This window comes from Eublepharis macularius, chromosome 4 (genome assembly GCF_028583425.1).
Source record: "Eublepharis macularius isolate TG4126 chromosome 4, MPM_Emac_v1.0, whole genome shotgun sequence".
NCBI lineage: Eukaryota > Metazoa > Chordata > Lepidosauria > Squamata > Eublepharidae > Eublepharis > Eublepharis macularius.
This window is the reverse complement of record NC_072793.1, coordinates 183,748,670-183,774,272: the sequence shown is the minus strand read 5'-3', so window position 1 is coordinate 183,774,272 and position 25,603 is coordinate 183,748,670. Positions and strand designations below refer to the sequence as shown.

General features: G+C 46.5%; 2 protein-coding genes across 2 annotated transcripts; both read left to right on the top strand.

Annotated features, from left to right (window-relative positions):
* The first annotated feature begins 5,617 nt into the window (after window positions 1-5,617).
* Window positions 5,618-25,242, top strand: LOC129326989 (zinc finger protein 664-like). Its single transcript, XM_054975350.1, has 4 exons — window positions 5,618-5,729; window positions 20,311-20,415; window positions 21,743-21,847; window positions 23,197-25,242. Exons 1-4 carry the CDS (start codon window positions 5,696-5,698, stop codon window positions 24,246-24,248), a joined length of 1,296 nt encoding a protein of 431 aa, XP_054831325.1. The 5' UTR covers window positions 5,618-5,695; the 3' UTR covers window positions 24,249-25,242.
* Window positions 7,270-9,685, top strand: LOC129326991 (zinc finger protein 501-like). The gene has a single exon (XM_054975351.1). It carries the CDS (start codon window positions 7,291-7,293, stop codon window positions 8,476-8,478), a length of 1,188 nt encoding a protein of 395 aa, XP_054831326.1. The 5' UTR covers window positions 7,270-7,290; the 3' UTR covers window positions 8,479-9,685.
* Window positions 25,243-25,603: the final 361 nt, after the last annotated feature.

Below are 25,603 nucleotides of genomic sequence, written 5' to 3'. Positions count from 1 at the left end.
GGCCCGTCATTCCAGTCAGGGGCCTGTCATTCCAGTCCCCGAGCCCTTCTTTCACACCCAGGGCCCGTCATTCCAGTCAGGGGCCTGTCATTCCAGTCCCCGAGCCCTTCTGGCACACCCAGGGGCCGTCATTCCAGTCTGGGGCCTGTCATTCCAGTCCCAGAGCCCTTTTGGCACACCCAGGGGCCGTTATTTCAGTCAGGGGCCTGTCATTCCAGTCCCAGAGCCCTTCTGGCACACCCAGGGGCCGTCATTCCAGTCAGGGGCCTGTCATTCCAGTCTCAGCGCCCTTCTGGCACACCCAGGGGCCTTTATTCCAGTCAGGGGCCTGTCATTCCAGTCCCCGAGCCCTTCTGGCACACCCAGGGGCCTTTATTCCAGTCAGGGGCCTGTCATTCCAGTCAGAGAGCCCTTCTGGCACACCCAGAGGCCATCATTCCACCATGGGGCCTGTCAATCCAGTCCCCAAGCCCTTCTGGCACCCCCAGAGGCCGTCATTCCAGCATGGGGCCTGTCATTCCAGTCAGAGAGCCCTTCTGGCCCACCCAGGGGCCGTCATTCCTGTCAGGGGCCTGTCATTCCAGTCCCTGAGCCCTTCTATCACACCCAGGGGCCGTCATTCCAGCACAGAGCCTGTCATTCCAGTCCCAGAGCCCTTCTGGCACACCCAGGGGTCGTCATTCCAGTCAGGGGCCTGTCATTCCAGTCCCAGAGCCCTTTTGGCACACCCAGGGGCCGTTATTTCAGTCAGGGGCCTGTCATTCCAGTCCCAGAGCCCTTCTGGCACACCCAGGGGCCGTCATTCCAGTCAGGGGCCTGTCATTCCAGTCTCAGCGCCCTTCTGGCACACCCAGGGGCCTTTATTCCAGTCAGGGGCCTGTCATTCCAGTCCCCAAGCCCTTCTGGCACACCCAGGGCCCGTCATTCCAGTCAGGGGCCTGTCATTCCAGTCCCAGGGCCCCTCTGTCACACCCAGGGGCCGTTATTTCAGTCAGGGGCCTGTCAATCCAGTCCCAGAACAGGTTATCTGAGCCCAGACACTTTCCTTCAATATCCATTCCACGTTTTCTTTGCACCTCTTTTTTTGCTCTAATGTGTTTCAATGGAGCCCATGCAAGACAATGGGCATTCCAGTTTCCCATTATTTCCTATGGGCATTCAAGCCTCTCCCATTATTTCCAATGGGCAATCCTGTCATTCGTTTTAGTACATCCCGCTTAGCTGTCAAGATCTGACAACAGTGGGCTGGCCTGGGCTGGCCAAGTCAGCGTACACTATTGGGTACTGTGTGCTGATGTAGATTTGCATGTACTAGATCATTTAGAAAAATATTGAAAAGCACTCTGCCTCGGAGGCCCCTTTCCTTCCTATCTCCCGGGTCACTTCTTAAGTTGGGAGCTCCTCTCCAAGGGTTAAAACAAGAGAGTCTGCAGTCCTAGAGAGGCACAGGGGTGTGTGTGTGTCTGTGTGAGTGTGAGTGTTTGTGCAGAGCCGTTTCCTGCCCTCCCCGCTTGCAGGAGTCCCGCCTTTGTTTCCCGGCCGCTGCTTGCACGGCTGGAAGGGAATCGGGTGAGTTCAGAGGGGCTTTGCGGGAGGAGATATTGGGGGGGGGGGTGCAATGCAAGAGCCGAGGCCGAGCAAAAGGAGGGGGGGCTATTGATTTGGGGGGAGAGCCCCTCCCTTCAGTTAACCCTACCCCCCACCCCCCGAGTTTCCTTTGCTCCACTCTGCAGTCCCCAAAGAAAGGCAGGGGAATAAAGACGGGCAAGAGGCACGAATAAGAATGGGTCCTGCTTGTCCTTTTGGGCTGGGGAAGGGGGCGAGGGGTCAAGGCTGCAGGGCGGCAGGAGGGGTGGGAGATTGGGGAGGGAGGAGTGGTTTCCCAGGGTTATGATCCAGAGTTGCAGGATCTCTTCAGGGCCGGCAGGTTGAGGAGCTGGTCGGAAGAAAAGAGACCAAGCCCCCCACTCGGCACACCTTGAAGAGGTCAGTCTCTGACCTAATTCAGACAAGCAGAGAGGGTGGACGCCCAATTTCTCCTTGTATGGCTAGTTTTCTGTCTGCAGGGAGGAGTTTTCCCATGATGAAAAGGAACATGTTGAGTTGCCAGGTCCAGGGCTGGAGCTTCCCCTTGCTGCCTTGAGTCCCACGGTCCCATCGCAGCCGCTCCTGGCTTCTCCCCAAGGGGTGGGGCAGGCCAGAGGGTCCCTCAGAGGAGAGGAGGGTGTGGCTTCTGGCAGGTTTAGGGATTCCTCAGTGCCCCGGAACGGATATGGCAGGCTTGGAAGGAAACATGGCCAGTAAGGGAGGCTGGGGGGGGGCATAGACAGACAAGGGAAATTGGACCTTCTTCCCGAAAAGGGGCTGGTTTGGAGGTAAAATGACAGGGTGAAGACTCTGGAGCCTTCCTTGAGCAAACCCAGTACGTTGAATTCTGTTCTGAAGCAAATCCAGAGACAGCCTCACTGAGGGATGCTGGCGCAGAAGATGTTTGTGTAGCCTGAAGGGTTTTCAGTCATCTTTCTTTCTCACCTTCCCAGGCAGCCCAGAAGCAGCCCTGATGCCTTCTCTACCGTCTCCTCCATGTGGTGAAGTGAAAAGAGCCGCCATGAAGGCAGCTCAGGTAAGGCGGGAGAGGACAGCTGTGCCGGAGGGAAGGAACGGTTCCTTTGGAGGACGGGGCTCTTTGCCAGAATTGGCAACCCTAGTGGACAGCTAGATGTTGAAAGATATTGTGGAGGGCTAGATGTTGTGTGTGAGGGTGAGACAGATTCCTCTTGGAAGGCCTGGCAGAAGCCCATTTTACAATGTTGAGGGCCAGGTGCAAAAAGGTCAAACTCTTGGAAATAAATCAATATAGGAAGCTGGTTTCGTATGGGTGGCCCTGTTATTCTGCAGAAGACATCCATGGCTTAATGTCCAGGAGCACCTCGAAGTCCAATGAGAATTTTTACTGTATAAGATTTTGTGAGTCAGGTAGAAGTAGACAGAGATCTCCAAGTCTTTCTATCCCTGGTTGTTGTGGGTTTTCCGGGCTGTATTGCCGTGGTCTTGGCATTGTAGGCACTACAATGCCAAGACCACGGCAATACAGCCCGGAAAACCCACAACAACCATCGTTCTCCGGCCGTGAAAGCCTTCGACAATACTTTCTATCCCTGTCAGAAGGTTTGTAAGGCAGAGAATTAGCCCCTGTTTTGAGATAAGAATTGTATGTCTCTGTTCACGCTGGGGGCTCCGTTGCCCTGAATTTGTGAATGAGCTCAGTTTCAGCCATCTCATATTTTCATACCCCCCACCCCACCTTTAACATTTCTCTGTTTGAGCACAGCCACCCACTCTTAGATGCGCAATGGAATGTGCTGAAAGATTAAAATGTTCTCCCGTTGATTTTTTAGTGTTGCAATTTTTCACGTCTGATTTATGTCCATTTATTCCTTTGCAAAGGGACTGACCTGTTTGTCCAATGTAGAGAGTGGAAGGGCGTTGTTGTCACTTGATGGCATAAATAACATGGGGAAACAATGAATGGACCCGAGATGCTGTGGCTGGTGTTGTTTGGTCCAGAGATTGTGTTGTTAGGGTGAATACGGGGACAGAGTTGGGATCTTGGTTTATCGTAGGGCCTGGTCCCAGAGTCCGTATCCATGTTAGGAAGTTCATTATTGTGAGTGAGAAGTTGTTTAGGGTTTAGGGGGTTTCTATGGGCAAGAAAAGGTTTGCCTCCCAATGACTGCGAGAGAGGAATATCATCCTCCAGCGTAGATTGCAGGTCATTAATGAGGCCTTGAACTGGTTTCAGCTGAGAGCTGCGTGTGGCCACCAGGGGGCGTTCTGTTCTTGTTTTGTTTGGGCTCTTCTAGCAGCTTATCTGTTGGTATCCTTATGGCTTTTTCGACCTGTTTCCTAACTATGTCAGTAATCCCCAAAATATCTGTTGTAGATGCTGCCGGTGAGCCTCTCTGGTAGAGGGATTGGAACAAACATGACTGTAGCGTAGAGCTTGGCTGTGGACGATGGATTCTTTGGTTGCTTAGGATGGTGGCTGGAGACATGCAGATACATTTGGCGATCAGCAGGTTTCTGCTCTAAAATGGTTCTTGTGCCTCCTTCCTTTATTTGTACAGTGGGGTCTAGAAAATGTGCTTTTCATGAGGATTGAGTGGTGGTAGAGAGGAAGTCGATGATGTTTTGGTGGAATTTCTGTAGTGCTTCTTTCCCACATGTCCAGGCTATAAAAATGTCCTCCATATATCTCAGGTGTAAGAAGGATCTCAGTGCGTGGAGATGAGGAAGCGCTGCTCCGAGTCAGCCATGAAAATGTTGGCGTATTGTGGGGAAAGAAAAAAAATGGTGGCCTTCCAAGTTGCCAACAAGTAGTTAAGTACAAAGGGAGACACAGGGAAAGTGGAAAAATGTAAAATGAATCCAACTTGTATCCAAAACAGAAACAGCGAAAAATGCAAAATACAGATAAGAGACATCAACCAGAGACGGGGCCTTTTCCATCATGGCTCCTGCTCCGTGGACTGGGATCCCTGAGGAGGGGAGGGGAAAGGGGGGCCCCTCGTTGGCGATCTTCAGGAGGCTCTGCAAGCCTGGCTTATTTGTCGTGGGTTTTGAGGGGGTGTGAAGGGCAGGCTTCTTTTAAGGGTGATAGGGAGGGACTTTCATCTTAATCTTTGTTTGGAAAGTTTTTGAGCATTTTGTCAGATACTTAGAACTATGTGGAAAGGTGAGCTATAAATATTTCAATGACGAAACAAATAAATGAATCGCACAGCGGTCCAGTAACTCACTATTCACCCATTATAACAACAATACATACATTACAACAATTTTTTCATTATAATAACAATACATTCATACATTATAACAACAAACATCGACAGAGTGGCTTCAGTCATCATCTACAGTAAGATCCTAAATAGAAAGGAACAAACGAAAATGAAGCGGAATAGAATGACGTGGTCTATCCAGTCATTTCAATGCATAATCTTCCTCCGATTCAAATCATGTTCCTTTTCCATCTCCTTAATAACAACAATGTATAGAAAAATTCTTAAAATGAGACCACCTGGAACAGTCAGATACCTGACAGGTGAGCTTCAGCTAAACTCTTCTTGAAGTAATTCAAAATATGTGACAAGATCTACCCTTTTAATATTCACCCTTACAGAAATTATCTACATCTTTAGCTCTTGAATCTTTTCCTGGTTTGCTTGGTGCCTTCTTCTCTTTGAAACCCATATACAGTAATATGGGAAATTCAAATAATAATTAAAAAAAAAAATTGGTCAAAGCCACCCACAAACCAATTCTATTAATCTGACTTTTGAAAGCCAGGTGCAGGACTCTGTCTCTGAGCCAAGGTGTCATTTTGAAGACTTGACTTTGCTTTGGGCCTAGCAAGGCTTAGACATTCAAACAGCCAGCTAGCTGTTCAGGCCCAGAGACCCTTGAAGGAGGGTAGAAAGCAAACCCAAAAACGTTTAGAAATGTCCAGTCTTACACTTGGGATTTAGCCATATATTAGTCCATACATTGCTAACAGCTTTTCTCTGCTCCTCTTATTTTTAATTTTTTCTCTTTTCTTCTTCAGGGCTGGGTGTCCTTCGAAGAGGTGGCTGTGTATTTCTCCAAGGGGGAGTGGAGCCTGCTGAGCCCGGCCCAGAGAGCCCTGTACAAGGAAGTCATGCTGGAGAATTTTGGGAACGTGGCCTCTCTGGGTGAGGGTCCCTTTCCCCTGGGCTGTCTCCATCATGCTCTGAGGAGGTCCTTAAAGAAGAAGGTTAGGCTTTGTGCTCTGGGTCCAATGGCTGATCGCTGCCCCCTTCTATGATTCGTCTTTTGATGTGTGAGGAGTTCTGTGTTGTCCTACGGACAGGAAGGCCCTGCTTAGCAGTGCTTGGACCACCTGAGAGGGCATGAGAAGAGTTGCCAAGAGATGCCAGGTTTGGGGAAAGTGAGAGGGTCTAAGCAGGGGCTTCCCCACAGGCTGGGCCTTGGGTGTGGCTCTGTGTGTGTGTGTAAGATGTCATCAAGCCATAGCTGACTTAAGACCATTCCAGAGGATTTTCAAGGTGAGAAAAGAATAGAGGTGATTTGCCACTGCCTGTCTGTTGGTAGCAGCCCTGAATTTCCTTGGTGATTTCCCATCCAAGGACTTCGATCTGATGAGATCAAGCGAGCCTGGGTGGGCCTGTTTGAGATGGGGCTATGGAGGGAAGTCTGCCGGCTTCTTTGCCTCTGAGTTCGCAGCTGGCATTTCCATCTCAGCTGGCCTAGGAGCAGCAGTAAAACTGCCAATAATGGATGGATGTTTCTCGGCCCATTGTGTTCTCCACCTTTATTAGCCCCTGTTTCTTGCCTGTTGTGTATTTCTGGAGGTCTGGAGTGAACTTGCATTGAAATGGCTGAACTGATGCACACAAAAAGCAATAATAATTTTCTGGGCTTCTTTTTCTGATGAAAGGACCTCTGATTGCCAAACCGGACCTCGTATCCAGGTTGGAGGAAGAGGAGGAGCTGCTTATCGGGTTCTCTGATGAAGAAGAGGAATTTGCAGGTAGCTGCCTCGGTTTGTAGTGGGTCTCTGTGTTTCTTGGGGTTCTTTCCAATGGTTGGGGGGTTTCTTATCTATCCCGGTTCTTATCTTCGCACTTGTTTGTGCTCAGAAGCTCTTAAAGGCTCAAATGGTGTCTGTAGATTGCAACATCCTTCTTCTGCCCTCTCTGATCCATTTTTAAAAGCTGAGCTCTGTTTCTTCCACACAGTGGCTCCCTGGCCAGGCCGTTTCCCAGCCCTGTTACCCCTGAGCAGCATGTGCTCCCCGTTCCTGCTTCCTTCCCATGTTTTATTGTTAAAAAAAAATTCTGGAGCTGAAGACTTTGTGAGGACCCCTGCTTTTCATGTGAAATAAACGTGATAGTCCGAAAGTTGCTGCACTCTTTGGCCTCCCCTTTTCAGGAGAATTGGAATTAGACTGTATGTTTCCAGTCAGTGGGCCATTGTTGTGTTCTGTTCATGTTGAAGAAGGATCTTTGCACCAATCACTGTCCCAGTGAAATACTTTTTTTCCGTTTAATTCTCACAAACAAAGGGGTTTTTAATACCATGTAGTATTTTCAGCATAGGATTGAAAATGTCCAGACATCAGTTCCTTAAACTCTTCCATTCTCAATGTCATTTGATTTAGTTCTAGGCTCTTTTTTTATCCTGTGTGTTCATGCTAGGTTTCTCTTTCTTTCTGCAGATGGTGTGTGGAAGTCGGCAACTGAAGATCCAGTGATGGAGAGTGAACACATGTATTCATATGTGGAAGAGAGCATTAAATATAATGATGCACGGATCGTGATGGAGGGAACAAACCAAGTAAATGAGAGGGAAATCCGTGATGCTTTCCAAGGTGACAATTCTCAAGAAATCCCACCCCTTCAAAAAATATCCAAAGTAGACAATAGGAATGAGTGCCCAGGAGGTGCGGAAGGATTTTCTGAAACAGCAGATACGGCTATGCATTGGAAAACCCATAATAAAGGGGGAACATTTAAATGCCTAGAGTGTGGAAAAATCTTTGGACGGAAAGATACTTTAGCTTCTCATCAAAGAATTCACACGGGGGAGAAACCTTATAAATGCCTGCAGTGTGGAAAAAGCTTCACTGAGAGTGGACACCTTAATTCCCACCAAAGAATTCACACAGGGGAGAAGCCTTATAAATGCCTGGAGTGTGGAAAAAGCTTCAGTCAGAATGGACACCTTACTGCCCATCAAACAATTCACACAGGGGAGAAACCTTATAAGTGCCTGGAATGTGGGAAAATCTTTAGACGGAAAGATGCTCTAACTTCCCATCACAGGATTCACACAGGAGAGAAACCATATAAATGTCTGGAATGTGGAAGAAGCTTTAGTCATAGTTCTGCCTTTAGTTCCCATAAAAAAACAGTTCACAGAGGGGAGAAACCATATAAATGCCTAGATTGTGGGAAAAACTTCAGTCAGAATGCAAAACTTACTCTTCATCAAGCAATTCATACGGGGGAGAAAAAGTATAAATGCCTGGAGTGTGGGAACTGCTTCAGCCAGAGTTCATCCCTTATTTCCCATCAAAGAATTCACACAGAGGAAAAGGAATATAAATGCCTGGAGTGTGGAAAAAGCTTCAGACACAGTTCAAGTTTTTCTTACCATCAAAGATTCCACACAGGAGAGAAACCATATAAGTGCCTGGAGTGTGAGAAAAGCTTTAGACACAGTTCGGAACTTTCTTCCCATCAAAGAATCCACACGGGAGAGAAACCTTATAAGTGCCTGGAGTGTGGAAAAAATTTTAGACACAGTTCAGGTCTTTCTTACCATCAAAGAATCCACACAGGAGAGAAACCATATAAAGACTTAGTGTGGAAAGAGCTTCTTTTCAAACGGCTACCTTGCTCAACATCACTGGATTCACAAAGGGAAGAAACCATATAAATGCCTTAAGTTTGGAAAAAGCTTCAGATACAGGTCGTATCTTTCTTCCCATCAAAGAACCCGCACAAGCTAGAAAGCATATAGTGCCTGGAGTGTGGGAAAAGGTTCAGTCAGAATGCAAAACTTCTTCTCCATCAAGTAATTCACAAAGGGGAGAAAAAGTATAAATGCCTGGAGTGTGGGAAAAGCTTCAACCAGAGTGGCCACCTGACTGTCCACCAAAGAATTCACACAGGGGAGAAGTTGTATAAGTGTCTAGAATGTGGAAAAGGCTTTAAATGGATGAACTAGCTACCCATGGAAGAATCAACACAGAATCCATGTAAATGCCTAGAGTGTGGAAGAAGCTTCAGGCAGAGTTCAGCCCTTATTACCATTAAAAAAATTCATACGGGAGAAAAAATATACATGCCTGGAATATGAGGAAAGCTTTGGGAGAAGGGACAGATTGAATTCCCATCAAAGAATTCATACACAGTTGAGGAGTCTTTATACAAACTGCAAGCCTTACTTCCCATTGAGTATAATTCATTGGGGGGGGGGGAACCTTATATATTCCAAGCAAATTGGATTATAAAATTAGATGGGAATGGAGTAATATAACATTACAAGTTATAATTCAGTAAAATTTCATTCATGCTTTGTAGATTAAAAATATGTCCCTATTTTCTTTAAAATAATGTTTTTTTAAAAAAAAAATAGTATTGTTTCCATTTACAGATTTATCTTATCCAGTTTGTGCCCCACCCTCCCCGTGAATGCGCTCAGGTCATCTAACAACAAAAGAAAACATTGTACATTATAAAAGCATAAATAGATATCTAAAAACAATAAGGGGGACCAGTGTTGTCTCCATGCCATGGTTAGGCCGGAAACTGGATTGTTTTTGTATGGAATGATGCAATTTTTGGAGCTTTCCGGACTTCGAGGGGCAGGGTATTCCACTAGGAAGGAGTTTCAAGAGAATGCTTCTGTACGGGCAGCCCTTGATCTTGCTCGTCAAGTTTTCTCAGGTGAGTGAAGCTGTTGCTGCAGATCATGTTGAGTGAGGAAGTATAACGAGAATATGGATTAGAGTACATTATACCTTACTGATTTATGTGCATTCTAGTGAACTCTGTATGGATCTTAATATAGTTCTCTTAACAAAGTGTATAACCACACAGATATTCTTTTCATCTTTAACAGCCAATTAAAATAGTGGACAATAGCAGATAAGTGGATTTGCAGTTCTTCATTCCCGCCAGGGGATCAAAGAAGGTTTTTCACAAACAACACAAGTAAGTTAGGGTGAATCCTAATATGAGACCAGATGAACCCGCCGCAACTCAGAGTCTCAATGAAGCGAAACTAGGTAGCTGCTAGATAGCTGAGCTACCAGCATCAATCAAAGATTATGCTCTGAGCTCGAGGCAGTTGATATTGCTAGCATTACTGATCTAAGCCTAGTAGGGAATAATTCAAGCCCTGATATATAAAGATGAGTTACATTTTGAAAATTTTAGCCATGAACAAATCTAGGACAAAAAGAGGTTACCACAGGTACAGATGTAAAGACAAAAGGGACACTGGTCCCCCGTGGGCTATCAGTCAATAACTATAAACAATACATTGTTGAAGGCTTTCACGGCCGGAGGGCGTTGGTTGTTGTAGATTTTCCAGGCTGTATGACCACGGCGATACAGCCCAGAAAATCTAAAATAACCAATTATAAACAGAAAAGAGTCCAGTAACACCTTTAAGATTAACCAACTTTACTGTAACATAAGCTTTCAAGAAACACAGTTCTCTTCATCAGATGCATCTGACGAAGAGAACTCTGTATTGTCCAAGGCTTTCATGGCCGGAGAACAATGGTTGTTGTGGATTTTCCGGGCTGTATAGCCGTGGTCTTGACATTGTAGTTCCGGACGTTTTGCCAGCAGCTGTGACTGGCATCTTCAGAGGTGTAGCACCAAAAGACAGAGATCTCTCAGTGTCAAACTGAGAGATCTCTGTCTTTTGGTTTGACACTGAGAGATCTCTGTCTTTTGGTGCTACACCTCTGAAGATGCCAGTCACAGCTGCTGGCAAAATGTCCGGAACTACAATGCCAAGATCATGGCTATACAGCCCGGAAAATCCACAACAACCATAGAAGAGAACTGTGTTTCTCGAAAGCTTATGCTACAGTAAAGTTGGTTAGTCTTAAAGGTGCTACTGGACTCTTTTCTATTTTGCTACTACAGACTAACATGGCTAACTCCTCTGGATCTACAATCATAAACAATACACTGCCGGAGAACAATGGTTGTTGTGGATTGTCTGTACATTAAACTCTTTATAATTTATAAAGTGCAAAGTGCTCAAAAGTGAATATATACTTGTAAATATCCTAACAATATACCTAAAAGTGATATACAGTAATAAATATAGAAGCAATAAGTAGTAATATTAAATATAGTGGCACACAATGCTCAATAGAAACATAACAGTATTCCAAGTCCAACTTTTATATACAATCCAATGGGACACTAGAGTTTAGAAAGTGCTTGTGGTACTTCACTCGTCAAACTGACAAAAATCTTCATATGGACAAGTGGCATGTGGTGTTGTCGCTTAAGTGTGCCAAACCTACTGAAGGTCTCGCTTCAGTGGCTGCAAAATGTGTCTGGGATCCTGGCCGAGAACGCAGGAAGTTGCATGAAACTGAGGGCCAAGCTACAAGTGACGAATGACACTTGAACAGCAAGTGGATTGAGTGGAGGGCAAGTGAACAGGGAGGAATACACTTGCTGTTCAATTGTCATTCGTCACTTGTAGCTTGGCCCTCAATCAGGCAATTGATCACCATCAGTCATCTACCCGGAATAACAGCAGGTCTCCAAAATCTCTGGCAGAGGTCTTTTCACTTCACTTCCTGCTTCAGTGTCACAAACAGAGAATAACAGTGCAAGAGGGGATGGGTAGCAGAAATGTCAGTACATCCCGAAAACCGATATAAAGCTGAAAGCAATGCAGAAATAAAGCATTAGCAAAGCAAAACCAGTTGGACATGGCATTTTAAATGATGCAAAAGCTACTCAGCAGGGACACAACAGAACAGTTCGCAGACCCCATCCCTTAACCAACGCATCTCTTTGAAGGTTTTCCTTACAGTAAAGCCCTCCTGAATAATTCAGCATAGGACAGGTGGCGGAAAGCGAGGAGAGTGGCAGCCCTCCAAACCACGTCCATGAGGTGGGGGCCACAACAGGCGAATCACGTCTACGGGCAGCTCTTGATTTTGCCCATTTACAGGGTGGCACCTGCAGAAGGCCCTGCACAGATGAGTGAAGCTGCTATGATGGAGCAGGGAGAGAGAGGTTCTTCTGTAGATAGGGGGCCAAGGCCATGAACGGCTTTGTAGGGGATCGCCCAAACCTTCAAGTGAGCCCAGAAACTAATAGCTATTCTATGGAGCGATGCTCCTACCAAGTCCCCAAAGTAACAGCTGTGATGTTCTGCACCAATGGGAGCCTCTGCTGTGTCTATGAGGGGAGACCTATTTAGAGTCCGTTCATTCCAGCCTTGACATTGCCCTGGGGGGGATGCCAGCGACCAGGCCAGCAGCGGCAAGGGAGGGGCCCTCTTCCAGGCTAGACTGAATTGGGAGAAGGCCTTTTGGTAGCTGCCTTAACTTGCTTCTCTGGAATCAATGCTGGATTCAGCGTTGATGTTTTCCTGGCAGACTTTTTACGGGATGGTTTGCCATTGCCTTTCCCAGTCATCTACACTTTACCCCCAGAAAACTGGGTACCCATTTTACCAACCTTGGAAAGATGAAAGGCTGAGTCAACCTTGAGTCGGCTACTTGAATCCGGCTTCCGCCAGGATCGAACTCAGATCGTGAGCAGAGCTTGGGCTGCAGTACTGCCGCTTACCACTCTGCGCCACGGGACTTCACAATGGGAGGTGAAATTCAGTATAAGGAAGTGCAAAGTGATACACAACTGGAGCAAAACAAAAAAGAAAATCCTAATCCCACATGTACACCGGTGGGATCTGAGCGGGGGGGTGACGGATCAAGAGAAGAATGTATCTTATTATTAAACAGGAATTTTGAACATGAATATGAGGATTATCTCTGCTGTGAAGCCGCAAGCCTACGGCCAGGAAGGGGGAACTCCGCACGCTGCTCTGAGACCCTTGGAGGATGGCAGGACCTTGATTCTGCTTTGCTCAGTGAATGTCCCAGCTGTCGATTATATTGAACTTCTACTCACACTACGGTAATCCGCCTTAGATCATAATGAGAAGGACGGACTACAAATAAAGAAATACATTCTACTAATTTGGGACTGTTTCAGTGCTGATTTTTTTGGTCATGTATTAAATATGTCCAGCATGGTAGATCTCAAAGAGTTCTCTGATCCCTAATCAGTTTGTGAGAGAGTCACCGTGCCCCCCCCTTTCTGCCAAGAGATTTGAGTCTGGTCTCCCCACTCCCATTCTCACGCTCTAACCATTACCCTTCACTGCCTTTCCAATGCACTGCTTTAATTTAAAAAGGAGAGAGATTGTAAAACATGGTGATTTACTGAAACTTGAGCCTAAGGGGAAAAGTCTCGTTAAGTTTCTATGAAAAGGCCTTCCCAATTTTTTCAAGAAAGAAAGGCCTGAAATAACGGGGTCAACAAAATCACTGGGGGTGGGAGTGGTACTCCAGCTTCTTAGTGGAGTACCTTGTGTGAGTCCCTCCCAAAGCTGAGTCTGCCAGGCTGGGCTCCAACCCTCAGAAAAGATCACCCCTTGTGAGACTGTTACGTGGGATTTCCCCCAATTCTGTCAGGCAAGAGAGAGAGAGCCTGACTTAGCAACTGTCCAGTCGCTGCCTCATTGCAAAGAGCGCCAGTTGCTATTCTAGGCTTTTGCCCAGAGACCTGGAGCTGGTGGGCAGTGGGAGGCTGGGGCTTTATTTTTATTTATTAATTTTCTCTTCAAGTAAAACACTCAAGGTTAAAGAATTAATGGGACACAGGAGCATTTAAGTGGGAAAATGGGCTGCGATGTGACTGGGAGAAGCAGTGCCCTAATGGAGCGTTGTGGAAGCGAGAGAAACTGCCCCTTTCCCAGGATATTTGGGTTCCCCCTGAATTCTGTCCCTGCCTTCGAGGGTGTTTGGCGTTCCTCCCAGTTTGGTGTCATCTGCAAATTTACTGAGGAACCCCTTCACACCCTCATTCAGATCATTTGGGCCCTGCGGCTCTCCACTGGACACCTCCCTCCAATGTGGTGCCGCTGACTGACAACTACTCTTTGGGTTCAGTTATCCAGCCAGTTTCCTGTCCATCCAACCATCCTAGACAACAGTCCAGAACATCGTAAGGAACATCATCAGACCGTCACAAGGAATGCTCTCAAAAGCTTTACCAAAATCGAGATAAACTATATTGACGTTCCTGTGATTCTCTTCCACCTATGACTGCCACTTTTTCTGGGACTGCCCTTGGCCATATGCTGTGGCCATCCATATCTATATCTATATCTATATCTATATCTATATCTATATCTATATCTATATCTATATCTATATCTATATCTATATCTATATCTATATCTATATTAATGATTTTTTAAAGATTATTATTGATTTTATAGTTTTACGATTAATTTACTGTATTTTTGTGAACATTGTGAGCCCATTCGTGGGGAGGGCAAGGTATAAATCAAATAAATAAATAATAAAGCCTGTCACTCAGTCCTAGAAGGAGATAAGGTTGGCCCGGCAGGACCTATTGGGGACCAATCTGTGCTGACTTCCCCGTATCACCACGTTGTCCGTCTGCTGCTTGCATCAGATGCTTTAATATCTGCCCCAGTATTTTCCCTGAGACAGAAATCAGGCTGCACTAGGGAATACCAGTTACCAGTAGACCTTTGAGGAGGTGATGCACGGGGTATGTGCGTGAAATGCTTGTTTTAAAAATTTGCTCCTCTGGATTTTTTCTTTGCAAAATGTTGCTGTCATTTGGCAGAAGTCTCGAGGGACCTTTGAAAGGAAAGGGGAAGCCCAGGTTCAAACTAGGAAAAGAGAAGAAAAATGAAAGTGTAATCCCCATGAGGTCCTTGGTTTAGCCCAGTGGGGTGGAGGCAGAAGCTAGAGGCTGGCTGCTGAGGAGGAGGCTGGTTCCTGGGGAGCTTAATAATTTATATGCTCTTATCACCTTGCATAAGGTAATCAAATGTTGTATGTAAACAATAAGATTTTAAAATGGTGCTTGTGTATTCTGTTTGATTGGTGTTACTGGGATTGTATTATTTTTGCAGGGCTGTAATTCCCCAACAAGAAGACAGAAGCCACAGTTGCTCCAAAAAAATTATAAAAAGACTCACCACTTCCTGGAATGTTTTACCTTTTTAAAAAAACATTTGTTGATTTAAAGTTTTCTGTACGGTTGCACTTGTGAGTTAGTTTAAAAAAAGTTGTATGTTCTTAATTGTGGTGTTTTTTTTAAAAGTTTTAAAACAATTTCTTTCTTAAAATTTTGTGAAAGTTGCTTCCGAAGCCCCATAGAACCCACGAAAAGAGAAGTTACAAAAACAGCCTCCTTCCTTTTTAATGGGATCATTCAGGGCATCTGAGAGCCAAGCTACGAGCGGCGCCTGCCACAGGTTGGACGCTTGTCAGCTTCCCTCAAGTTTTGATGGGAAATGTAGGCGCCCTGGTTTTACAGCTTGGCTCTCCATTACAGCTGCAAGACCAGGACGCCTACATTTCCCATCAAAACTTGAGGGAAGCTGACAAGTGTCCAACTTGTGTCAGGCATCACTTGTAGCTTGGCTCTGAGAGACTCCAGAAACCAAGACTTGGAAGGGGAAAAACAAAATTTCTAATTTTCCGGGGAAAAGAAAAAGTTTTATCTACCAGTGTCCCATTCAAATAGGCACAGCGTCTCCTGACCTTTTCCTGTAGGATATCCCCTCTTTTATTTCCATTCTCTCTCTTTAAGTTGGGAGCTCCAAGGGTTAAAACAAGAGAGTCTGCAGTCCTAGAGAGGCACATGGGGGGGGGGGTGTTTGTGCAGACCCTTTCCTGCCCCCCCCCTGCAGGAGTCCCGCCTTTGTTTCCCGGCTGCTGCTTGCACGGCTGGAAGGGAATCAGGTGAGCTCAGAGGGGCTTTGGGAGGGGGAGGAGATATTGGGGGGGGGGCAATGCAAGAGCCAAGGCAGAGGAAAAGGAGGGGGGCTATTGATTTGGGGGAGAGACCCTTCCTTCAGTTTATCTCCCCCTACTCCCGCAGTTTCTTTTGCTCCACTCTGCAGTCCCCAAAGAAAAGCAGAGGAATAAAGACCTGCAGGAGGCACGAAGCGGAAAGGGTCCTGCTTGCCCTTTTGGGCTGGGGAAGGGGGCGAGTGGTCAAGGCTGCAGAGCAGCAGGAGGGGTGGGAGATGGGGGAGGGAGGAGTGGTTTCCCAGGGTTATGATCCAAAGTTGCAGGATCTCTTCAGGGCCGGCAGTTGGAGGTGCTGGCCGGAAGGAAAGAGAAAAGGCCCCCATCCGGCAGGGTTTGAAGATATCAATCTCTGACCTAATCCAGACAAGCAGGGACAGTGGGCATAAAATTTCTCCTTGCAGAGCTAGTTTTCTGTCTTCAGGGAGGAGTTTTCCCAAGATGCAAAGGAACATGCCTAGTTGCCAGGTCCAGAGCTGGAGACTCCCCCCACCATTGCCTTGAACCCTTTCCCACCCCAGCCCCTGAGGACCTTCCCCCACTCCTGAAGGAGTGAGGCAGGCTGGAGGGTCTGGGGCTCCCTTAGAGGGGAGAGGGACTGGGGGGCTTCCAGCAGGGCCAGGGATTCGTCCGTGCCCAGGAATGGATTTGTCAAGCTTGGGAGGAAAATGGCCAGGAGGGGAGAGGGATGGATAGAGAAGGACAGTTGGACCTCGCTCCAAACAAAAGGGGTGGCTGGGAGGATAAAGAGCTTTCAGTCCTCTTTGTTTCTCTCCCTACAGGTAGCCCAGAACCACTCCTGATGCCTCCTCCACCCTCTCCTCTATGTGGTGAAGGGAAAAGAGCCACCATGAAGCCGGCTCAGGTAAGGGCAGGGGAGGAAGTGTGTGTCAGAGGGCAGGAACGGTTCCTTCTCAGTTCCCAGGCTTGGAGGACGGGGCTCTTTGCCTTTAGTTCTGGCCACAGCCTGTCTCGGTTTACATCTGCAAAGAAGCCCCAGCAGAGACAATGAAACCATACTGGTTGCCAGCCTCCAGGTGGGGCCTGGATTTCTCCTGGAATCACAACTGATCTCCCAAATACTGTGATCGGGGAAGACTTGTGTTATTGTGTCCCCACTGAGCTCTGTCCACAGATATTGCATGTAAATCTCTAGGAATTTCACATGCCGCAATTGGCAACCCTAGTGGAGGATTAGATGTTGACTGATTCAGAAAATGTGTCTATTTGTGTGTGTTTGTGTGTGAGAGAGAGACAGAGAGAGAGAGATTCTTCTTAGGAGGCCTGGCAGAAGCCCGCATTACAATGTTGAGGGCTGGTGCAAAAATGTCAAACTCTTGTAAGTAAATCAATATAGGAAGCCGTTTTTCATGTCAGATTTCTGTCCATTTATTCTTCTGCATACAGACTGATGTGTTTGATCTGGAGAGTGAAAGCACTTTGTTGTCACTTGGAGGCATAGATAACATTGGAAGGTAATCAATGAATGAACTACAGATGCTGGGGCTGATGTTGTGAGGTCCAGAGATTGTGTTGTTAGGGTGAATACAGGGACAGAGTTGGGATCTTGGTTTATTGCAGGCCCAGGTCCAAGAGTCCGTGTCCATGTTCGGGAGGCCATTGTTGTGAGTGAGAAGTTATTTAAGGTTTATGAGGTTTCTATGGGCAAGAAAAGGTTTGCCTCCCAATGCCTGTGAGAGAGGAACATCATTGTCAAGCGTAGATTGCCGTTCATTAATGAGGCGTTCAACTGGTTTCAGCTGAGAGCTGCGTGTGGCCACCAGAGGAGTGTTCTGTTCTTGTTTTGTTTGGGCCCATCTTCTAGCAGGTTTTCTGTCGGTATCCTTCTGGCTTTTTCGATCTGTTTCCTTACTACATCAGTAGACCCAAGAATATCTGTTGTAGATCCTGCCAGTGAGCATCTCTGTCAGAGGAATTGGATCAGATGTGGCTGTGGATGATGGATTCTTTGGTGTGTATCTACCCAGAGGCTCTCATCCCCCGTCCCTGATGGCTCTCTGGCCATTCAGGTCCCCTAGGGGCCTCTAAGAGCTCTGGTCACTTGTTTGAAGCCCCCTGGCTTCCTGGGTTCTTTTGAGTGTGTGTACCCCCTTAGCAAGCAACAGGGGACACAGGCTGGTAAAATATATGATTGGAGTTGATTAAAGAAAGAAGATAGGAGCGTATGCTAGGCAGAAACTGCTCATGAAAGCATTCAAGCAAGGCAGAAAACAAGTAACGGCTTGCTAGTCTATTTATGTTCTAACTGGATAAATTCTACTTGCTGGCTGACTAAACATTCTCTGAGTTGGTTCCAAAGCTGGTTGGTCTTGCCAAAGTCCATTCATGCCAGCTTGAATGCCTACAAAGTAGCATAACTGGTCAAGACTGGTCTGGAATGGTGGAGAGTGGTGGAATGGTAAAGTGCCTAAAACGGAGAGGCTTCTTCAAAGCGGAGGGGGCTTCATCCCACTGAAAGGAACCAATCAGGGCTCGTTTCTTCATTGGACGTTGCCTCAGTGTGAAAGTTTAGGGAGGGTGGCAGGAGCTGAGAACGTCACCGAACACGGGGGCTTCCCCAGGCCACTTTCTCAGGAAGGAAAAGCCGTGCAGGTGCAGCTTATTAGCAAAGGCTGTGCCTTTCTCAGCAAGCAGGCCTGGTAAGACTGCTTGCAAGACATGGGGCTGAACCAAAGTTTGACTCTGTATTGGGGGGAACAGGGCCTTCTCCTTACCGCAGGTTTCTGCTCTAACGTGGTTCTTGTGCTTCCATCCAGTATTTGTATAGTGGGGGGTCTAGAAAATGTGCTTCTTGTGTGGATTGACGGGTGGTAGAGAGGAAGTCTCTGAAGTCCTGGTGGAATTTCTGTGGTGTTTCTTTCCCACCTGTCCAGACTATAAAAATGTTATCAAGGTATCTCAGGTGTAAGAGGGATCTCAGTGCGTGGGGATGAGGAAGCGCTGCTCCAAGTCAGCCATGAAAATGCTGGCATATAGTGGGGAAAGAAAAAAAAGGTTGCCTGCCAAGTCTTCCTCCAATCCAAATCATGTTCCTTTTCCATCTCCTTAATAACAACCCCTGTACAGAAAAACTCTTAAAATGAGACCCACCTGGAACAGTCAGAAACAGGTGAGCTTCAGCAAAACTTTCCCCAAAGTAATTCAAAATATGTGACAAGCTTTACCCTTTTAACATTCACCTTTACAGATATAATTTACGTCTTTAGCTCTTGAAGCTTCTCCTAGTTTGCTTGCCACCTTCTTCCCTCTGAAACCTTCTAATATGGAAAATACAAATTCAAATGATTAAAAACAAAAGAAATTTTTTTAATTCATCAAAGCCATCCAGCTTCTGTTTTGTTTCCAAATCCATGTTCCAGTCCTATGCTGTCTTTTGGTCATTTTGACATTATTCAGAGTAAATATTCTGCTTCTATTTGTCTGAGTTTTGACAGCAAGGAGCAGGACTCTCTCTCTGAACCATGTCCTTTTGAAGAGCTGACTTTGCTTTGGGCCTAGCAAGGCCTATATACACTCAAACAGCCTGCAGTTGAGGCCCAGAGAGCCTAAAAGGAGGGTGCAAAGCAAACCCAAAAACTTTCAAAAAGGTCCAGTCTAACAGCATTTAGCCATCTATTGGTCCGTACATTGCTGACACCTCCTTCCTCTTCTTCTTTTTATTTTTCCACTTTTTCTTCTTCAGGGTCAGGTGTCCTTTGAAGAGGTGGCCGTGTATTTCTCCAAGGGGGAGTGGAGCCTGCTGAGCCCAGCGCAGAGATCCCTGTACAAGGAAGTCATGCTGGAGAATTTTGGAAACGTGGCCTCTCTGGGTGAGGATCCTTTTCTCCTGGGCTTTCTCCTTCATGCTCTGAGGAGGGGCTGAGGAGGGGTCCTAAAAGTGAAAGGATGTGGGCAGCTTTGTGCTCTGGGTCTGATGGCTGATCACTGCCCCCCTCCATGAGGCTTCTTGTGATGTGGGGGGGGGGAGGGTTCTGGCTTCTCCTTACAGAGAGGGAGCCCCTGCTTGGCAGTCTTTGGACCACCTGAGAGGGCAACAGGAGAGGTGCCAAGAGATGCCAGGTTTTGGGAAAGTGGGAAGGTCAAAGCAGGGCTTCCTTCTAGGCTGGGCCTTGCCTTGGGTGTGGCAGTGTGTGTCTAATTTGGTGTCAAGACACAGTGGCTTAAGACAGCCCCAGAGGGAGTTCCAGGCAAGACATGGTTTATCAGTGCCTGCCTGTGCATAGTGACCCAGGACTTCTTGGATAATTTCCCACCCAGCAACTAACCAGCACCAGACTTGCTTAGATCTGAAGAGATCAGGCTAACCTGGGCCATCTAGGTCTGGGCAGGTGTGCCTTACCTGTGCTGAGATGTGGCAGAGGAGAGGAGTCTTCCAGCTTCTTTGCCTCTGACTGAGTTCTCAGATGGCTTTTCTGTCTCAGCTGGGCTGGGAGCAGGTGCAGAACTGCCAATAGTGGATGGATGTTTCTCAGCCCATCGTGTTCTCTGCCCTCCATTGGCCCCCTCTTATTTGCCTGTTGTGTATTTCTGGAGGTCTGGAGTGAACCTGCATTAGAATTGCTGAACTGATGCACTCAAAAAGCAATACTAATTTTCTGGGCTTCTTTTTCTGATGAAAGGACCTCTGATTGCCAAACCAGACTTCATATCCAGACTGGAGGAAGAAGAGGAGCTGCTTATCGGGTTCTCTGATGAAGACGAGGGAGCGACTGGTAGCAGCCTAGGTCTGTGGTGGGTCTAGGTGTTTCTTGGGTTTCCTTCCAAGGGCTGGGGGGTTTCTGGGTCCTTATCTTCACACTTGTTTGTGCTCAGAAGCACTTAAAGGTTTATAAAGGCTCAAATGGTGTCTGTAGATTGTGAAAAAATGCAGCATCCTCCTTCAACCCTCTCTGATCCATTTTAGAAAGCTGAGCTCTGTTTCTTCCAGGCAGTGGCTCTCTGGCAAGGCCGTTTCCCAGCCCTGTTACCCCTGAGATGCGTTTAATTACAGCTGTCAGGGATTGAACCGCAGAACTTGCACTTGGAAAGCGTGTGCTTTACCACAGAGAAATTGCACAACACAACTCCAGACAATGTGCTCATGCACACACCGTCCCTCCTCCCCCACCCCCCAGCACAGAACGCTCTTGTAAGTGATTCTGAGGGAAATTCAACTCAATACAGAGGCTTCTCTAAGGGAGTGTGATGCACAACTACAATTACTGTATCAAATCCATATTTAACAACATTCAAAGTGCTCAGTGCATATAATAAATAATACGCATATATACTCTTTTAGCAAATAGTACAAAATATATAATCTAAAGTTACAATTAGAACAATATGTTGAGATAACAATCAACTATGTAACAATTCCGCTTTTGCATCTGTTGCTTCCTTGCTAGCAATAAATTGTACAGTCCAGGGGGTCATTTCGTAGAAAAAGAGCTGCAGGAACTCATTAGCATAATAGTATATGCCACTCCTCTTGATCAGGCCGAAATGGCCGGGATTTGGCTGGTGCCCAAAATGGGCCCAAAAGTGGCCATTTTGGGCCTTTTGGACCCAGATCAGGGCCGAAACAGCCTGGATTGGGTTGGACCTGGTCCTGGCTGTTTTGGCCCTGATCTGAGCCTAAAATGGCCAAAAATGGGGCCAAAATGGCTCAGATTGGATTGGTGCTGGGTGGGGGAGGCTTCCCCCACCTGGCACCAACCCGATTCAGGCCCATAAGGCCCCGATCCATGCTGAAATGGGCCCAAAATTTTCAAAAATGGCCATTTGGGGAACATTTGGGGAACATTTCGGCCTGGATAAGGGCCGAAACAGCTGGGACCGGGTTAGTGCCGGGCAGGGGAGGCTTCCCCTGCCCGGGTACTGACCAGATCAGGGCTGTTTTGGCTCTTGGCCAGGCCAAAACAGGCCAAAAATTCCCGTTTGGGGCCTGTTTTGGCCTGGATTGGGGCCAAAATGGCCAGGATTGGATCAGTGCTGTGAACCTGCATTGAAATTGCTGAACTGATGCACATAAGAAACAATAATAATTTTCTGGACTTCTTTTTCTGATGAAAGGACCTCTGATTGCCACACCAGACCTCATATCCAGGCTGGAGGAAGAGGAGGAGCTGCTGATCTGGTTCTCTGATGAAGAGGAGGGAGTGTCTGGTAGCAGCCTAGGTCTGTTGTGGGCCTCTCTGTGTTGCTTGTGGTTTCTTCCAAGGGCTGGGGGGTTTCTGGGTTCTTATCTTCATGCTTGTTTGTGCTCAGAAGCACTGAAAGTCTTATAAAGGCTCAAATGGTGTCTGTAGATCATGAAAATACGCAGTGTCCTTTTTCTGCCCTCTCGGATCCATTTTTGAAAGCTGAGCTTTGTTTTATCCAGACAGTGGCTCTCTGGCAGGGCCGTTTCCCAGCCCTGTTACCCCTGAGATGTGTTTAATTAGAGCTGCCAGGAATTGAACTGCAGACGTTGTGCTTGGAAAGCATGTGCTTTGCCACAGAGAAATTACACAACACAACTCCAGACAATGTGCTCATACACACACCTTCCCATCTCCCCCATCCCCCATTACAGAGCAGTCTTGTCAGTGATTCTGAAGGGCCTGGCCTGTAAATATTTGCCTAAGTAAAATCCAGCATCCAAAGGAAAATCCGGCATCTGGCAGAGGCAGAGGCAACCCTTGGTTTCCAAGCATATTTTCACCCATAAGTAGGATTCCCGCCTTCCAATTGTTGGGAGGAAGGATTCAGGAAGCTGCTTGAGTACCCCAGGCAAGATGCAGAAGTCATGTTTGTGATGGACGAGGACAGATAGGCAGGATGTTTGATAACGTGTGACCAGCTGTGGCAGCTAAGCTGAAAATTGTTGGAAGGGCATGATTTTGGAGGCAGACATGATAACCCCGCTCTGTTGGCCAAGCTGGTTCTAGCAGACTCCTTTCTCCAGAACTCAAACACAGAATTCATTAATCCAGATACACAAGATTTGGCAGTCTCAAGTGGCTTAGCAACTTTTCCGGATTCCTTTTTTTAAAGTCTGGATTCCTTTTTTTTAAGTCCTGAAACTATATACTAGAGTTGTGCCGGTAGTGAGAAAGCTGATTAACTTGGAACACATGACCTGGCTTCTTCCCCACGAGCCTTGTCTCTTGCTCACACTGCAAATGTTACCCAGTTCTGGCAGCTGCTTCTGGCTTCTGAAATATGGAGGAGGGAGCAGGAAACTGGGTGCAGGGGGGGGGGTGATGAAGATTTTGTTCTGAACTTGAGGGGTGCTTTTCTGAGGATAGCAGGACATGTCTTTCCAGTTATGGCCAGAGAGAACTTTGTGGCAGATCAGTGCCGTGGGGAAATACTATTTACTATTTAATTCTCACAACCAAGGGATTAGTCAATACCTCCTAGCATCCCCAACATAGGCTTGGAAATGTCCAGACATCAATCATTTAAACTCTTCCATTCTCAATGTCCGTTGATTTTCTTCTATGTTATGTGTGTCGATGCCTGGTTTCCCTTTCTTTCCACAGATGCTGCGTGGGAGGTGGCAATTGAATATCCATTGATGGGGAGAGAACACACGTATTCTTATGCAGAAGAGAATATAGAACATTGTGATGCACTGAGTGTGGTGGAGGGAACAAACCCACTTAATGAGAGGGGAAATTGTGATGTTTTCCAAGATGACAATTCTCAAGAAATCCCACCTTTTCAGAAAATATCCAAAGGAGACAAGAGGGATGAGTGTCCAGGAGGTGCAGAAGGATTTTCTGAAACATCAGATATGACCATGCATTGGAACACCCATAATACAAGGGGAAATTTTAAATGCCTGGAGTGTGGGAAAAACTTTGGACAGAAACATGGTCTAATTTCCCATCAAAAAAATCATACAGGAGATAAAAAACATAAATGCCTGGAGTGTGGGAAAAGCTTCAGACAGAGTGGACAGCTAACTGCCCACCAAAGAATTCACACAGGGGAGAAACCATATAAATGCCTGCAGTGTGGAAAAAGCTTCAGTCTGAGTGGGAGCCTTACTGCCCACCAAAGACTTCACACAGGTGAGAAACCATATAAATGCCTGGAGTGCGGAAAAAGTTTCAATGAGAGTGGATCCCTTACAGCCCACCAAAGAATTCACACAGGGGAGAAACCATATAAATGCCTGGAGTGTAGAAAAAGCTTCAGATGGAGTGGACAGCTAACTGCCCACCGAAGAATTCACACAGGGGAGAAGCCATATAAATGCCTGGAGTGTGGGAAAAGCTTCAGTGTGAGTGGAAGCCTTACTGGCCACCAAAGGATTCACACAGGGGATAAACCATATAAATGCCTGGAGTGTGGAAAATGTTTCAATCGGAGTGGAAACCTTACTGCCCATCAAACTATTCACATAGGGAAGAAACCATATAAATGCCTGGAGTGTGGAAAATGCTTCAATCGGAGTGGAAACCTCATTGCTCATCAAACAATTCACATAGGGGATAAACCATATAAATGCCTGGAGTGTGGAAAATGCTTCAATCAGAGTGGAAACCTTACTGCCCACCAAAGAATTCACAAAGGGAAGAAACCATAAACATGCCTGCAATGTGGAAAATCCTTCAGTTTGAATGGCCACCTTACTGCCCACCGAAGAATTCATACAGGGTAGAAACCATATAAACCAGCTGCACTGGTTACCAGTTGAGTACCGGGTCTGGTTCAGGGTTTTGGTTTTGACCTATAAAGCCCTATGCGGACTGGGCGCAGCATAGCTGCAGGACCGCCTCTCCCCATGTGTACCCCAGAGGATGCTTCGTTCAACAAATAATCAACTGTTGGTGGTTCCTGGCCCAAAGGAGGCCTGCCTGGTCTCAACCAGAGCCAGGGCCTTTTTGGTCCTGGCACCAACCTGGTGGAAGTCTCTGTCTGAGGAAACCTGGGCCCGGCAGGATTTGTTATCTTTCCGCCGGGCCTGTAAGACAGAGATGTTCCACCAGGCATATGGTGGAGGCTAGGTTGGGCCTTCACTGGCCTCACTAAAGATCTGTTCACATATGAGCCTATATATGAGCCAGGGCTTGAACAGCAGTATTTTATCGACACCATCTGAAGAGAAGCTGTATTGTATTTCTTTTATAAAGTTGTTTTAATGTTATTTGTATAATATTTTATCTGTTTTTTAACTGTTCTTTATGTAAATTGAAAAGTTGTACTCCACCTTGAGCTCATCTGGCATGGTGGGCGGACTAAAAATCTAATATATAATAAATAAAATACTTGAAATGTGGGAAAGCCTTTGGATAGAAAGATAGTCTAATTTGCCATCACAGAATTCACACGGGAGAAATCATATAAAGGTCTGGAATGAGGAAAAGGCTTCAGTGACCTTGGAAGGCTTATTTTCCACCAGAAAATTCATGGAGGGAATAAAGAATATAAGAGCCTGGAGTGTGGGAAAAGCTTCAGTTCGAGTATACACCTTACTTCCCACTGAAGAATTCACACAGGGGAGAAACTTTATCAGCGAGGACTGTGGATAAGAGAGCTGTGTTTGCTGGGGGAGTCCAGATATTGCCTAGCATTCTGCCAGTCAACGTCTGATTTGTGTTAACTTCATGTTGTTTGCAACTTTAAGAAATTATTTTTATTGCACATTGGTTTTTTGTGATGATAGGATTAATTATCATCTGTATGTACCTGTCTGGTTTTTGCCTTATGAAATGAGTTATGTTTTATATTAAGTAAAATAATTTACTTGACGAAGTTTGTTTTATCGGTGAAAGATCTGATGTTTTGTGCTAGAAAGACAGGTCTGTCTCAAGAGAGTGCCTCTTCCATAGATTTGAAAACACATCTTCGTAATCTAAATAGGAGAGGAATTTGTCTTCTGTTGTGTACAACAACGGAAGGGCTTTGTGACCTTTTCCAGCAAGTGGCTCAGAAAACAGC